This window comes from Pseudopipra pipra, chromosome 9, assembly GCF_036250125.1.
Source record: "Pseudopipra pipra isolate bDixPip1 chromosome 9, bDixPip1.hap1, whole genome shotgun sequence".
Classification (NCBI taxonomy): Eukaryota; Metazoa; Chordata; class Aves; order Passeriformes; family Pipridae; genus Pseudopipra; species Pseudopipra pipra.
The window spans coordinates 1,894,069-1,910,916 of record NC_087557.1 but is presented as its reverse complement, the minus strand read 5'-3'; the positions used below and the strand labels follow the sequence as shown (position 1 = coordinate 1,910,916).

Genomic DNA, 16,848 nt, shown 5'->3' with positions numbered 1-16,848 from the left:
GTGTACATAAAATACACGGACAGGACGGGCTAAGAAAACTCTCTTGTCAGTGAAGCCGAGAGATCTCACTCTGCAATACACACACTTGTCACAGGGAGAGCCAGAGCCACCTACCCAAAACAAACTGCAACCCGTCCCTCCTTTCCCACCATTAGTCGAGTTCAAACAGAGAAAAGAAGAAAAGGAGGGATGGGACTTTTAGGAGGAGTGGGAATAAAAGTTTTAAATGTGTGTGGAGTTCCAGAAGAAACAAAATGTTGTCAAATCTCTGCGACAAAGCAGTGCAGAGGATCTGGAATACGTGCAGAACTTGCTGGCCAGGAGGGAGGTGTCGTGAGAAAGAGCTCTGGTAGTTGCAGCCTGCTGTGAGTGGTCCATGGGATCCCAGGAGGAGCATCTGCTTTGGTATCAACAGTTGCTCTGTATTAAAGAGCAGCATCAGCTTTAAAAACAATCATTTTGAGATTCTCCTTGAGATGAAAACTTCAGGTTTTGCAGTGGATTCCTGTTTACTATGAAGAAGGATGAGTAGTGCAGCTCTTTCCTCATCAGCAGCCATGGGATAGTAACAATTTTTAGCTGAGAATTACAAAATGGGGCAGATTCAGACACAAGCCCAAAGGGTGAAAAGTACCTTATCTCCTTTCCAATCTTCTGAACTAGTATACAAATTTATTCTTTTTATTTGAGACAAGCTATGAAAAGAGAAGGAGTTAAATGACTTAACTCTTTACTTCACCTCATCTAATAACTTACAACTATCAAGGATAAACATGTAGGGATATATATAAATATATATGGACTATTTGGGCTGTGCCATGCTGTGCCATGGGCCTGACCTTGGAGTGCTTGTGCTGAAGTTCTCACCCTGGCACGATGTCAAAATGTTACTGCAGAGCATGTCAGAAGGAACATAGGGATTTTTTTTTCAATAGATGATTCTTTGGCAAACTATGAAAATAATTTCATTGGAGAAGAAGGAAAAAAAAAGTCGTTCCTCTTGCTACAGGGCTTTCTTCCTGCAAATTTCAAAGGCCTGTTGTGAATAATAGTGTCAGTGCTTCCAAGCTTCAAGGCTATTTTATAGTGGAAAGTGTGAAGCAACCAAAATAAATATCAGTTTCCACTGTTCCGAAATAAAGGTTTTGCTTTATGTTGCACCTTAAAAGCCATGTTCAAAGGCTTTATTTTAGAGACACAGCAGTGGGTATCCCAGAGGGTTATTTTTTCATACAGGCACTAGGTTTGCTCTCGCTTGTCTACATTGAAAAGAGGAATAATTTAAGACAGAAAGCACATGATGGCTTTCTTTATGAGGCAAAACCTATCAGGAATTCATCTTCTTAAAGGACTGAAGGCAATCCCTAAATCCAAATGCCGCCAGTCCCTTGGGTGCTCAAAATACATATTCCTATTTTATGGCATGAATGCATCTCTCCTTACAAGATCTGTGAGTATTTTTGACAAACCTGGTTCTACTTTCCTGCTAGTGGAGCTACAGATGAGGCAAGTTTTCCATGGTTTGGGGTTTTATTGCGAATGCTTCGCACAGCTCTGGTTATGTGCTTCCTTCTCATGACATCAGTGCTGAAGGGGAGAAAGAATGTAAACATCTGTTTTTTATAATTCAATTTCAGGCTTATAACTTGATTAGGATAAGCAGTGTTTCTACGTGATTTATTTTCCAGTCACAATAATGCGCAGTTTTAGCACCGGTTTGAAGATTAGTAAAATAAGGATGGAAACTAATGAGGTAAATCCTGCTTCATGGTCCACTTTTGTGAGCTGCACTGAATGCTGTGCAAGGGCTGGATGTCCCTCCCCGTCAGTGTTCACAGCGATGTCCTGTTGTGCAGGATGCAGCCCATGGAAGGCAGGCTTGTGACAGCAGCGCTGAGGTGGGCTGGAGAACCGGGACTTTGGCTCCTGCTCTCCCCAGAGCCCTTTTGTGTGGCCTTGGATCAGCCACCCAGGACTGGGTTTTGCCTGCTGGGATGTCACTGCATCCTTAAACAACTAAAGAGATTGAAATATAGGACCTTTAAAGTCTTCCATCGCTCGAGCAGGGTTAAAACACCACTCAGGCCACTTCCTTTTCTTTGTTGTCCAGGCTTTTTCTTTCAACAGGGACTGCCAGTGCCTGGAGCCATAGTCCTAGTCACATTTTGGGGTCTTTACTACCCCATTAAACTATTAAAAGTGAGAATATGCCCATAGGTGCTGAGCAGGGCTTAGTAGTAGTTGTGGAATTGTAACTGAAGCCAAGGGAGAGCCGGGGCAGCACCGCGTGTCGAAATGATTTCAGTCTCATAGCACGTGTTTCCAGTGATAAAACACTACATGGAATCCCAGACTGGTTTGGGTTGGAAGGGACCCATCTTGTTCCACCCCCTGCCATGGGCAGGGGCACCTTCCACCAGCCCAGGTTGCTCCAAGTCCTGTCCAACCTGGCCTTGGACACTTCCAGGGATCCAGGGGCAGCCACAGCTTCTCTGGGCAACCTGTGCCAGGGCCTCCCCATCCTCCCAGGGAACAATTCCCTCCCAGTCCCCAGCCTCACCCTGCCCTCTGGGGACGAGCCGAGCCAGCGCCGCGTCCTCACCTTTGGCAGCTGCGGGCACAGCCCCGGGGCCGTGAGGGGCAGCTCCGAACGCAGCTCTCGGCGCCCCTTCCCGCCGGGGAGGCGGCCAAGGGTGAGGGGGAACGGCCCTGAGGGGAGCGAGGGACCCCGGGCGAGGGAGAGACCCCGGGCTGAGGGAGGGAACGGCCCTGAGGGGAGCGAGGGACTCCGGGTGAGAGCGGGAACCCGGGTGAGAGCGGGAACCCGGGTGAGGGAGAGACCCCGAGGTGAGGAAGGGACCCAGAGATGAAGGAGAGACCCAGAGATGAAGGAGAGACCCCGAGGTGAGGGCGGGACCCCGAGGTGAGGGCAGGGGCCACGGCGGGCCACGGGAGGCGGGACCGGCGCTGGACCAGGGCGCGTCTGGCACCACCTCCGCCCGCAGCCGGGGCTCCCAGGGCGGCAGCCCCGTCCCCATCCCCATCCCCATCCCGGCCGGCAGCAGCAGCCCCCGCGGCACGGCCGGGGCTCAGCCCTGTCCCTCGGGGCGGTGCTGCCCAGCCCTGCCCGGTAGGGAAGGCGGAGCGGGGCCGCAGCCGCGCGCAGACAAAAGCGGCGGCGCTTCCTGCGCTCCGCCCGAGGGGAGCGGGCCGTGGGCGCCGGGCCGTGCGCTCCAGGGCTGTCCCCGAGCTGTCCCCGGGCTGTCCCCGAGCTGTCCCCGGGCTGTCCCCGGGCTGTCCCCGAGCTGTCCCCGCTCTGTCCCGGGCTATCCCCGCTCTCCGCTGTCCCCGCCGTGTCCCAGGTGCCTGTCCCGGGGCCATGGCTCCCGGTGTGAGCAGCGGGGCTCGGGGCGCGGGTGCGGGCGCGGCGCTGCTGCTGCTGCTCGCCCTGAGCCCCCGCGCCGTGCCCGAGCCCGAGGCGGTGCCCGACGGAGCCTCCACGCTGGCCTTCGTGTTCGATGTGACCGGCTCCATGTACGACGACCTGGTGCAAGTGATCGAGGGCGCATCCAAGATCCTGGAGACGTCGCTGAAGAGACCCAAGCGGCCGCTGTACAACTTCGCGCTGGTGCCTTTCCACGACCCAGGTAGGGGATCGGGCAGGATGGGCAGGAGCCGGGAAGGGCAGCAAGGAGCTGCCGCTCAGGGCTGGCTTTTATAAAAGGTTGTGTATCCCGCGCTTCCAGGGACTGGAGCCTGGGTATTACTGTCCCATCCTGACCCTCCTCGCCGAGCGGGTCTCTCCGCTCGGGAATTTGCCGGGGCGAGTAGTGCTCTGTGACCTCCACCTCCCTGTCTGCCTGCAGAGCTTCACAAAGCCTTCAGGAGCACTGGAGTGGGCTCGCGGTGCGCTGTGTGCATCAAAGAGCAACCTAGGGGATCAAATAATTGTCTTAGTAATTCTGATACGAGCTGATGTGGCTTCAGTGACCTTCACGTGTGGTAGTAACGATGCTACTAAGTTTTTCAACGCCCTTCTATGGGAATGCACTTAGGAACATACATAACGCAGTTACACTTTTCCTCCTGTCTTGTGGTCCTCTGTTTACATTCAGTAACTTGCAGTGAAACGATCCAGAAGTTTTACATGGTCTGGCTTGTGTGGGTTTTTTTGTTTGGATTCTTATTCTTTTCCCTCCTTTTACCTTTTTTCCCTTCTGCTGTGCATTGTGCCTTTTCTTCCAGCATCTGTTTTCTATTCCCTTCCTACCCCTTTTCTCTGGCTTTCTTCCTCTTCCCTTGTCAAATATCTTCTGCTGACTTGAAGAGGAAATAGGAACAGGATGCCCCAGGCTGGTGATGTGTGCTGTACTGTGCAGTAAAAACTCCCTGTTAAAAAAAAAAATAAAAAAGAGAGAATCAGAAAGTGGGAAAAAAACCCCTTGGAAATTACCTTTGTGGCTCTAGTTTCCATGGAATATCTCAGAATACGATATTCCAGAAGTCAATTCCTAAGAGTACCATTTTTGCAGGGATGATAGCAAATGAAAAAAGACAGCCCTTCTATTTCCCCCAGTCACAGGCACTTCTGCTTACAAGATGTGTTTTCTATTGGCATAAATACCTTAAACCATATGCTTGGGAACTTAAAGAAAAACTTGTCTGTGGATTTTGCTGCTTTGCCATCTATAGGCTGTATAGGTTCTCTTTTTGTTTCTTATAAAGAGCCCATCATTGTGGTATCAGAGCATCCTATCCCAAAATGGTCTCTCTCTGTACCTTACCTTTTCCACCTTTGCATCACTTTCTCTTTTAATCTTCTTTACCTTTTGGTTATTTTATGGAACAAATTTATATGGGACTTTAAAAGCATCATACCACAGAAGTGAACAAGAAGGGAAAGATTTTGGTCACGTGTAGAGCCTGGAAATCTTTTATATCCTTCTGGAAAATCAAGCTGATAGATCTCCTTGGAGCTCTTTCTCCTTGGATGGGGTAGAAGATCAACAGGATGGGTTGGGAGTGTTTTGGTTTAATTTTCTCTCTATAATAGCTCTTTATACATCTTCAGTGATCAGAAAGGGATTCACTCTGAGAGCTGATAGATCTATTTTTCAGAGGGATTGTGTAAACACTGCAACCACGACAGCAAGAAGATGAGCTTGTGGTGCCCTTTTAGTTTGCAGGTTTGGGAGGATGGTCCTTTGTTCTTGTGCATCCCAACACTCAGCTTTCATCACAGGTCACTTTCAAATCATTCCAACAGCTCTTTATTTCTTTCTCATCCCACAGTTTTTCACCCAGTTTTTCTTCTGCACATGGTCTCCTTTTCTGTCCTTTCCCCCCCCATCCTCCTCACTTTCTCACTCCCAGTGTCTCTCTGGGATCTGTGCTTGTGTTGCAGACGGAGCCCTTTATCCATGCTTTGCTGTGCCACCTCTCCTTGCTCCATCCAAACCTCACCAGCAACAAATCTCCTGCCACCTTCCTCTGCCTGAGTCACATTTTCCCACTCACTGACTCCTTGCTTCCTTGCCTCCTCCCCCCTTCCTTCTCTTCCCACAGGAGAGCCCTTTCCTTGGCAAATGTTCGGTTTCACTCAGTGGAGTGACAGAGCCTCAGAGCTGCAGAGGGTGCCCCCAGAGCAAAGAGCCGTGGGGATCCAGTTACAGCTCTCTGTGGGGAAGCCCAGCTCCCCTGGGGGGCCTGGCTTTTTACTGTGATGGATAACTCGGGAGGTCAGAACGCTGCTGGGGAGGGGAGAACCTGCAATTTCTAACTTCATTGTGTCCTGGTTTCTGAAAACTCTTCCTCTGGGTCTTTCTCAGAGCTGGAAGGACACGCCACAGGACACGGCAGTGCTGGCTGCGGGGCAGCTGTACCTCACACCTGAGGGCCCCGAGCCCAGGCAATGGAAAACAAAATGCAAGAGGTGCTGCTGTGACCACCTCAGCATCTTTTTTTTTGTGTCTATAGAGAAGTAACTTTATTCAAAAATCTAATAAAAAATATTGCTTGGCTTGTGTTTCACAGCATCCAATTAATCTATCTAGTGTTCTTTCTGAAGGCTGCTCAACTGACTCGATGAGCACAAAGCTATTTTTTTCTCAAATTGTCTGGTTATTTACTCAATTTTTCTTCAACAAAAAGAAGCCTTATATGTAGCTGCACCACGGACAGATTTTCTTGATGTTTTTTTGAGGTGCTGTGGTCTGTGAGGCAAATGGGACTCTACAGGGGGTACAATATCAGTTGGAACCCAGATCCAAGGAGCTGCCCTTGGTATAAAGGTGTCCTGATGCAGATATGCTCTTGAGAGGTAGTTACAATTTAAATTTGGTGTAGATTGGGTTTTTAACTCCATTGTTTTCCTGATCCATGTTGCACAGTGTGCAGTTATAGTGGTGAACATGGTGGTGGTGCTGGGTTGACAATTGACTTAAAGGTTTTTTCCAGCCTTAATGATTCCATGGCTGGGATATGCCAACACATTGTCTCTGGTGGTACATTTATAGGTAGTGTTATGCCTGTTGCTGTGGTATTTGGGAACAACAGCAATACAAGTGTATTTTTTAGTATCAAACCTGAGGTTGTTGGCAGAGAATTATGGCCCACAGAAAAAAATTGTCGTGGGTTTCACATTCCAGTACTGTGGACCATCTGATGGGATGCAAAGATCTCCATTTTGGAAAACCCTTTTGGTTTGGATTCTGCTTTGTGAGTAAACATTTGCTTTAACAGATTACAGGGAATTTTTTTATTGTGGTTTTTCAATGCCTAAACATGATCACAGAAGCTTTGTAGATAGTGAAAAGGGCTGTTAACTAAGAAATCTCTTGCCAGACTTGTGTTCAGTGGAAAAACTCGGAGGGGGAGGGGAGGAAAATGCCCCAAATTAAGAGGAATTGGCTCAGGAAAATTTTGTATTGGAACTGAAGCTTAAGATCAGCAAATGCTTTTGTAATTGCGTGTTGTGGGTCCTGATCTACTAACTCCCATTGTATCCTGTGGAAATGGAATTGGACTCGGAATGTCTTTATTTAACATCTGAGGCCAGCTTTGCTATTTTTTCTTTATGCCATTAAGGAATTTTGGAATGGAAAATAAGCCAGAGAGGACAAATTCATCCCTAGTATTTTTCTGTAAAGCTAATGGAATTATCCCAGCCATAACTCACTCTGTGTGATTTAATCAAGCATTCCTTTGGTGTGAATGGCTATTTTATAGACCACACTCCAGCAATTAATTACAAGAAAAATGAATATATAACCTCTGGACCTCCTAGTGCAGAGGGTGATGTTTGCTGTTCATACTCTGCATGTCTACAGATCTCTGCCTGAGCATCTGCTGACACTCTTCTTACAAATCAGACAGACAACACTGTGTGAGAAATGGGAAAACGTTAATACTGCTTAGTTCACAGGGGGAAACAGTACTGAACCTAAACACATAGTAAATGTGTGGGAGAACTAGAAATACTCTTTTTTTTCAGAGTAGAGCTCTGTCCTCTCCTGGAGTGAAGGCACGGAATTGTTTGTAGCTTTAGAACCTGGAGTCTCCTTTATTAACAGACTGGCAGTGCTGTGTCCATGGCAGGCTGCTGAGCCCCACACCAGCTTGGATCAAGTTCAGGAGGGCATGTGAAAAGTCTGGAAGCTTTGGGGTTTGCAGGTTTGATAGTTTTTTTTGGGAGTTCTAATGAAGAAGTAATGTCTTTTCCAGAGGAGGAACATAAGAAATGAAAATTGGGCTATTAATGGAATTAAAGGTTTTCCTACTTGCTGATAGAAAAAGTATTGTGGTTATGCAGGCACAGGATGGAAAGAGAAGAGTTGCCCCAACTCTGTTTGGTAAAAGTAGGGTCAGAGGCAAAGACAATTATGCTCTCCCCTTAATTCAAATAGTTGTCTTATTTTGATAGTCGAGTGGCTTTTATATTATTACCAAAATCCAAAGTGGGAAAAGAAGAATGCTAATTTAAGCAATCTGATCTCCCTGTTCTTCCAGTGCATCACAGAACATCAGGTTAAAGCTGCCACAGCCAGTTTTTCAGAGTAGTGTTCTTTGGTGGCCTCACATTTGTGAATATCTTATCTAAAAACTCAAGGCTGTGTAAGGGTTTGGGGTTTTTTTGGAGGTTGGTTTGTTTTGGACTTCCTCAGAGACAACAATAATGAGTGCACGTCCAAGTTCTGAGTTTTTCTTTGGCATTTTAGGAGACACAATGTAAATTTACAGCTGTTCAGTGCTGTCTTGGTGTGTCTGAAGGCAAATGATAAGCAGAACTGGACATAATAACTGTGAATTCTGCCCTTTTGTGCTAGAACTTATAAAATCTAAATGCACCTACAGGTATTTTCCATCTCTGAGGCTTTTGTGATCACTGTATTGCCCGTGTGGGAAATGAGGATTTGAAACCTTATTGTCACCCTTAATGGAGACATTGTGACAGCTATAAAATGAGTTCCATGTGATTGCATGGATGCTTTCTTGTTCCTCTGGAAGGATTTATCTGGGGTCCCTCTCAAAGCAGCTGTTTATACAGATTACAGGAGACAGTAAGTATTGCCAGTGCCAGAAGCTCCAAAATCTGTGAGCCAGCCAGAATGTTGTGACATGATCCAAAAGGCTGCTAGAGCATCACTTACAGCTTATTTTTCTACTGTCTTAACTCTGCCTGTCCAGCCTTGAAGGTGTGCACAGTGGGAAATTCCCCCCCCGATTCCTGAATCTTTTTGGCAAAGGAAAGGATTTTATCCCTGTTTTTATTTGAAGATACAGTGGAGGTTCTTTTCCTTAGGAAAAAAAGTGATAATGCCTCAAATACATAATTCTCTTGAATTAAAGTTATTTATCATGTTACATTTCAAAGTGTTGCCTACAGGACTTAGAAGCTACTTGTTCTATTTTGCTTTGCTCTCCTGAGCTCCAAGTGGTGATAATTCCATGGAAAGCTCTGCAGCTCATTAGTGATGTATTCCAGTGTTATTCTGTCCCCATAATTACTGCTCATGTCATTTAGCACGGGAGCCCTCCTGTCAGCAGGCACCCAAGTGCTGTCTCAGTGTACTTAAAAAAGGGAAACAGGATAAGAACAAAGTAGTGTCCAAAAAAATATGTCTCTTGGAATCTTTGGAGCGAAAAGCAACATTATGGCTAAAGACAAAAAGAAACATCCACAGAAAGATCTTTTCCCAGTTCCTTAACCACTTTTTAAACAAAGAAACTTCCCCTGTTCACCTTCCCTTCTTCCTCCTCCCCCTCTGAATTTATTTCCCAGGAGTTCCAGCAGCCTGTGTTTCACACAGTCACACACAGAGACCCCGTTAATCCTGTTCATGGCAGGGGTTGTTTCACAGCAGGTTACAGGGCTTGATGGGAGCTCTGTGGCATGGAAAGAGAAGAGCAGTTTCTGCTGCTGTTTGCATCTCCTGGGTCGGTTTAAATGCACACAAATCAAATTCCTAGTGATGGGTAAAGAGCAGATATTTAATGCAGATCCTCAGGTGCTTTTAAGCCATGAATAAGCTGTCCCTCCCTGAGACTGATAGATTCTGTCCCTTTTTCATCTGGAAAACAGTTATTTTCTGAGGATCATGGTGATGAAGTGAGTAAACAGGCATGCATATTGTACACACCTTTATCTCACTTTAACTGAGGCAATAGTGTTCCTTGTAAGGTGAGTTGTCAGAGAAATAGAGGGAGGGGAGTTGGCAGGGAGGCTGCTCAGAGAGTATTTGCCCGTTTCTGCTTCCCGTGTGTGCTGGAGCGTGCTTGGAATTTATACCAGAGTGGATTCAGTCCAGTCAGTTGAGAATCTGGATAAGCTGGATTAAGGAGTATGGAAAAGGAGCAGATATTTAATTTAGGTAATGGATTTTGAATGTGGCCTAAGGCATGACAGGAGGAACCCTTTAGGCAGAGAAAGCCCTCAGATGCAGTTGGTACGTATTTTCCAATCAATGGTTTGATTTTTGGCATGTGCTGTGGACTTTGGTTTTGAAGGAGACTCCTGCCTTAGAGGAAATATTGAGAACACATGTTTTTCAGTTTGCAAATGGCAGAACAGTCTCTCTGTTGAAAGAGAGTGATGGTGTTACTTGACTGGCTCACCATGCCTTGAAAATCAACAATTTTGTGAGAAGAAATAAGATGGATTTAATGAAAAGTGCTCTGGGCTGGCTGCTTCCTTTCCTCCAGCCAGGGAGAATGTGCTTTACCCCTCAGTCACATTGTTGGACACAATGTGTTTTTTATAACCGTTGCCAGTGTTTAGGATTTCCTGTTTGAGGTGTGTTGCTCTCCCGTCTGATTTATGGGATCCTTCGGTGATGCCTGCAGTGAATTCATGCTGTGCAGTTGTTGGGTGAGCTCTGGGTTCAAGATTTTGCAAAGGGATAGTTTGCAGTGTTACGTTTTTAAGTGGCATCAGGGTGGTTTAGGTCAGGCACATCCCCTTGTGGTCTATGGTTAAACTTCCCTTGCTGCCTTTTGAAGAACACGTGCAACCTATTCTTTGGTGACTGTGGGTGTGAGCTGAGCTTTTCCCTCATTTTACCAGAGAAGCACGATGACTTTGTGTTCCTGAAGCACTTGAATGGCATCAGGTTATGTCAAATACATGGAGCCATGGCACTGAGGACAGGATTAATCCCATTTCACTTCAGGCACTCAACTGAAGACCCTCAGCTGAGAGACTGGTGACCCAAAAGCTCTTCTGTAAATCAAAAACAAAACTGGCACCTTAACAAGCAATTAATCACCTGGGAAAGTCCAGATACTCCTGGGAGATCTCATTTGCTTTCCCTGGCTGCAGGGGGAGCAAAGCTGAGTTCAGTCAGAGCCCTGAATGTAGAAGGTCTGAAGTGAATTAAGAGGCTTTCCAGCATTTTCCTGGGCTGGGCCTGGCTGTCCAAATAATGGTCCCCGAGGTTTGTTTCCTAGGCAGGTTTGCATCCTGCCAGAGGGTACTGAGTGCTGAGCATTCTGTCTCAGCTACAGGAGCAGCACTGGCAGCTCCCAGGCTGATGATCCCGTGGGACAAACCCCCCTCAGGGACTGGGATGCAGAGTTGCTGCTGCGGATTGCAGATGTAAACAGGCTGTGTGTGTTTGTGCAGATATGTGAACTTATTGTTCTGTATCCCCCCTGTGCTCTTTCATCTTCATTTCCTTTGGCATCCTTGGTACTCCTCTTCGCTCTGTGCACTTTTCCAGCTCTGCTCAAGTCGTAGCCCTTTTCCCAAAGCATTGCTAGCCACAGATTGGGGCCTGCAGAGCATGACTGGTCAAATACATGCATATTTGCAAATGACAGGTTCCCAGACAGCGAGCCAGCACGCTGCAAACATCTCATGCAACCAGGGAGACCTGGAAGTGTTGAATTTATTCTCAGTGGTGGTCCTATGAGCAGTCTCATCCATTCTCTCTGGAAAAGCAGCTTCCTTACTGTGTGCCCTTGGGAATACAGCAGTTAGCGTGTGGTATAGGTACAGTGAGTAAAGATGATACAGCTTTAAAAGCTGATTTCACAGAGCCAAATTCCCAATATCAACTTCCTAGGATAAAGTACAACCAGCAGAGCTTGCTCTCCAATGAAATGGAACCAAAGCAAAACGGGACCCCAGTTCTCAGCCTGGAGAAACCCTGCTGGAGTGGGGGGAGTGGGGGTGGGTTTGCAGCCCGAAATGGGAACGTGTTGTGCTGCTGAAGGTCTGGGCTGTTTGCTGGGATAGCAGCTCTGGGCTGTGGCTGTAGGTTGCTGCTGGAGCCCTGCCAGCCTGTTTCAATGAGATTCCTGGCCTGGGGGCCGGGGGGGCAGCAGGAAGCCATTGGAATTTTCATGCCTTGGACACCAGTGTATTTTCATGAGCTGAAGTGAAGTGTCTCTGGGGATGCTGAATATCACTGAAACATTTCCTGAGTTCTCTTAAGCTCTACAATGGTATGTCCGAGTCTGTTTTCCGAAGGATGGAGCTTTTTGTTTAGTTAGTGAGGTCTTAGTTAGTTCACTGGACTACTATGCTTTTGCACTTGGAATTTATTGAGGAACAGAAGAAGAGGAGGGAAGTTGTGCAGCAAAAATGAAGTGCTCTGCCTTAGAACATCTAGGAATGCTGTGGTTTCTTTTATGTCCCCATATTAATTTATATTTCTGTTTACTATAGTTGTCCTAAGATTGTGACTTCACTTTTCTTTGGTGCCTTGGGTTTTTTTGTTTGTTTTGTTTTGGTCATGTCTTTCCCTTTTTAAATTTTACATAAGCTGAATCAAAGCACAGGGAATTCATGTGACTTACCCTGAGTCACAGTTCTCTTGTGTTAACCACAAAACCACAAATCGCTTTTTTTGGTCCCTGAAATGTTTATTCCTTCTTTTCCTTTCTTTCCTAGTCTGTTGGACTCCCACATCTTTTTATCTTCTTTGTCTCTGCATTCAGCCCATCCCTCCCTCAAAATTTCCATTTCCAGTTTCGGAATTGGATCAGCTGACCCGGATATTTTGTTCTCTGAAATCCTGCTGAATTTGTTGACATACATTTTCTTAAAGTTGTAGCTGTAGTGGACAAAATATTACTTCTCTGCACTGCAAGCTGCTCCCCTCTTCTCTGTGGCTGTGGCCTTTGATCCCCAGCCACGAGGGGCCGTCGCAATTCCAGGTTCATTCCCAAATGGTCCAGATCAGCAGAGGCTGCTGAAGCTCTTGGTTAGGGTGTGTACAAAGCCCTGGGCTGGCGAGTGGAGGAGGTGACAGCTTGGGCTGGCCCTGGAGAGCCAGGCTGGCAGTGGGCTCAGCTGGCAGAGCTGCAGCGGGAGGGGAGTGGGTGTCCCCGGAGCTAATGAACTGGAAGGACTGAGTTACATGGGATCTGTGGGGGAATCTGGACAGGCTCTGTGAATGCTGACGGTGGGGGAAAAATGTGCTGCTTTGTGTGTCAAGCTTTGTTCTAAATATTCTTGCTGTGGCCCATGCTTAGGGTGTGAAAAGTGGGGATCATGTCACTGCTGTCGACAGTCGGCTCTTTCCCCACCCTCAAAAGCTGAACTGAATGTCATTCTGTCACCTGAAGTGAGCCATGGTATGGGGAGATGAAAAGAATGTGTGTTGGCCAAATGGCATTTTAAAGAACGTGGCAATTTTACCATATCCACCAAATGTTTCAATGTCCTGGTGCTTTGGCACAGCCACCTCTAGTGATACCTGCCCCTGGCTGGGATTTGTTTCAGAGGGAAGGCACAGAAGTACTCCTGGTGTTAGAGGTGTATGGGAGGTTATGGAGATGGAGCTTTTGCTTAGCAAGTGGTAAGAGAGGCTGAATTCCTTTGTGGAAAGGACAGGAGGGAACAACTGGAGAGATGCTGTTCCATCCCTGCTTCGTGGGGATGAGTCTTGGTTCCTCTCAAACCATGCTCTTCACAGAACAAGAAAAGCCCTGCATATGTGAAGCATGTTTGGAATTGACTCTTTAATTTGCATAAATCCTGTTCAGAGGTAGATTTGTAGTACATAAACCCTTTCAAACTGTGGAGAATTTTGGCTGTGGATATTTATGGAATGACTCAAGCCCATCTCACCTTTTGTGTTGTAGCTACGTAACGTTAAACAGTTTCTTGGTTACTTGCAATGAAATGTCCCATTGTGTGGATATAAAAGCCTTTTCCCCCACTTTGATATTCTGTCTCATTGAACAGGTTTTGATCTTGGTTAACATGGAGTAAATCCAGAGTAATTCCATTACAGTCAGTGATGTTAGTTTGGATTTACACCAGTATGACTGAGCTCAGAGTCTGGCTTTGGTTGTCTGCCTTCTTAATTTGCTAAATATTACATCTTTCCCAAATACCCTTTCTCATCTTGTCTTCAGACCTTGCTGGCTCCTCCTATTTTCCCAAATTCCAAGAGTAACAACATAGGTGAAGTTTACTTGATGAAAGATTGTTTAAGCAGGGTCTGGTTTTTATTAGCTCAGCTGGTTTTCATTTTTCCAGCCCTGTTTGAAGTCTCCCTGTGCTCAGGCTGGGCTCTGGATCCATCCTGCTTTTCCTTCTCGACTCAATTTTGTCCATTAGGAGTGGGCTGGTTTAAATTACAGGGTGCTCCCCAGCGTTATCCTTCAGTAAGAACTGTGTGCCTCACTGAGATTTCAAAGCAGTTTTTAACTCCAAAGATCAGAAAAAGAGAAATAATTATGCCTTAGGGCATTCCTGCTAATCAGCAACATAACTTGTTTGGAAGGACTTGGTAAATGGGAGATGTGACTTCGGAGAATGAGACGAATTAAATTGTTCCTGGTTCCTTTGTAGAAATGTACTCTGAACTCTCTTACAGAGTATTTTAATTTACCATGTGTGAGAGACATCTGGGATCTCATCTAGGTTATTCCGTTAGTTCCACTGGGTTTGGTTTTTGGGTTGGAAGTTTGGACAGTTTTGTCTGTGTTTATGTAGCTTAGCTGGGACACTGGGGGCTTGGGCCTCACAACCATGCCAGAAATTAATCCATAATGTTTGTATTGCTGTCTTTACCTTTGGACTTGTACCTGCTGGTACAGTATCTCTGCACTCCTGTGATGATAAATAATCCTGCCCAGGATATCCAGCTCTTGCTCTAGGGATAAAGAAGGGATGGGAGATGGGAAACACCACCTCCTTTGCAGTTGGGAGAAAGTACTTCAGCAAAACACTTCAGAATGTTTTTATATATATTCTGTTGATTTTGATACCATTTTCACATATGGTTAAGTGTTTTCCTGAGAGGCCTGAAGATTTGCCTCTGGCAGCAAAGAGAATCTGTGGCAGAACTAGTGATTTAGACCTGAGTGCTCCTGTCTTAACCATTGGCATGCTATTTAGCACTGCAGACACCTGAACACGAGCTGCAAGAAAGCTGGATCACTGCTCATGTCTGTACCTGAATGTCTCCTGAATTCCATGGAATGACAGTCTTCACCATGGCCGTTCCAGTGGGTGGTTGGTATAAACAGATGGTGTTTAAAGAGTTAGTGATGCCCTCCCAGCCTTGGTTTCATGGCATTAGTGTTCAAGAAGTTTACCCTGACTCCTAATGTCTGCAGGAATTTCATGCTGGTTTGTGGCTGTCTTTAGGAACAGGGTATTTTTGTTGGAGTTCTGTGCATGGGTGGGGGTGAAATGGGCAATGGAAGGCTCAGTGTTGAGTGACTGTCTGCTTGGACTCCTAAGTCTTGCTGCCTGTGAGGGACATCAAGCATGGGATTGGCACTGGAGGGTGGCCCAGAGCAGCACTGAGCACACACTGGGACACAGACAGGATCCAGGCTGGGAGGGCAGGGGTGCAGACAGGCTGAGAGCTGGGGGTGTTCAGCCTGGAGAGGAGAAGGCTCTGGGCAGACCTGAGAGCCCCTTCCAGAGGCTAAAGGGGCTCCAGGAGAGCTGGAGAAGGACTTGGGACAAGGGGATGGAGTGTCACACTGCCACAGGCAGGGTTAGATGGGATATTGGGAAGGAATTGTTGGCTGGGAGGGTGGTGAGGCCCTGGCACAGGTTGCCCAGAGAAGCTGTGGCTGCCCCTGGATCCCTGGAAGTGTCCAAGGCCAGGTTGGACGGGGCTTGGAGCACCCTGGGCTAGTGGGAGGTGTCCCTGCCCGTGGCAGGGGTGGCACTGGGTGAGCTTTCAGGTCCCTTCCAAGCCAAAGCATTCCAGGATTCCCCGGTGTTCACTGGTGGCACCCTCAGTTCCTACCCTTGGCCACGGCAGCTCAGGAATTCCCATTCCCTTTTCAGTCGAGTTGACTCGCGAGGGGAGTGGCTGCCACTGCAAATAACCCAGTGGGAGCTGTCAGAGTGTGTTTGAAAGCACCTGTGTGTTGAGTGTGAGTTTTCTCAGGGTCTGCATTGTGTCTGGAAGAAAATATGCTTTCGATTGACCTGCACAAACAGTACAAGTCAGGTGGTAGCATTGATTTTTGGAGCTTGATGGCTTTATGGTCACAGATCCAAATTCTCTGGAGAAGAAATCTTTGTGCTTTGTGTTGTATAAACAGGCTGAACAGTTTAGTGAAAACAATCATCATGGTAAATGCTTCCCTTTTTAAACTGTTGAAGAGTAACTTTGGTAATTATTTAGCATTGATTATTTTATTTCCATGTGAGAGTTCCATGTTTTTCCAGTAGTCAGCTGAGCACTTTCCAGTCTGGTTGGACTAGACCAGACAGAGGGTGAAACTGGGAAATACAGGGTTCACACAAATCAGTTAGTCTAAATTAATTTCTGTCTAAACCTAAATAGTATTATTATTTCAAACAAATTTTACAAGATGAGCAAACAGAAAACAAGGTCTTGCATAATGTATTCCTGTAACTGATTTAAGTTATCCTCATGTGAAAGGAAAAGACTGTTTTGTTTAAGGTAAAAAAGTTAATGTTCTCATCCTCTTTGCCTCCTCCCTCCCTCCTCACATCTGCTTTTTGAATTAGTTTGGAACACACTTGCATTTTTACACTACTAAAACTCAGTGGAATTTTATAACCCACAGATAATATTTAATGTTTCCCTCTCTTCCACAGCTTCCTAAAAACTACTGGACACTCAAACCTGCATCGAGTGGAAATATTCTCATGTTTTTTTTTCCCTTTCCTTCTCCCAGAGCCATGAAACAGCTTTGCCATAGGCAGTGAGCTCCCGTGGTGCTCGGGCACGTGTGGGATGTGCCGTGTGCCGGGCAGTGCCAGCAGGGAGCTCTGCCCCGCTGGGCTGGGGGTGTGCAGGCACTGGGTGGGGGCAAAGCTGGTGCAGCAGCAGCTCCCAGCTAAGCTCTCCTGGGTATTGCTGTGGTGAGCTGCCTGCAGTCACTGCTTGTGGAGAGGAGCTG

General features: G+C 46.7%; 1 protein-coding gene across 9 annotated transcripts in view; it reads left to right on the top strand.

Moving 5' to 3' along the window:
- Nucleotides 1-2,807: 2,807 nt before the first annotated feature.
- HMCN1 (hemicentin 1) overlaps nt 2,808-16,848 on the top strand; it is a 161,749-nt gene continuing 147,708 nt past the window's right edge. For 5 of the 9 annotated variants that reach the window (XR_010432568.1, XR_010432567.1, XM_064664041.1 and 2 more), the window contains exon 1: nt 2,808-3,647. Coding sequence is in view for 7 of the 9 variants with exons in the window: in XM_064664041.1 (XP_064520111.1) it covers nt 3,380-3,647 (268 nt within the window). In the remaining 2 variants the exon portion in view is untranslated. The remainder of the gene's footprint in view (nt 3,648-16,848) is intronic. The other 4 variants (XM_064664038.1, XM_064664040.1, XM_064664039.1 and 1 more) reach the window with 1 other exon arrangement.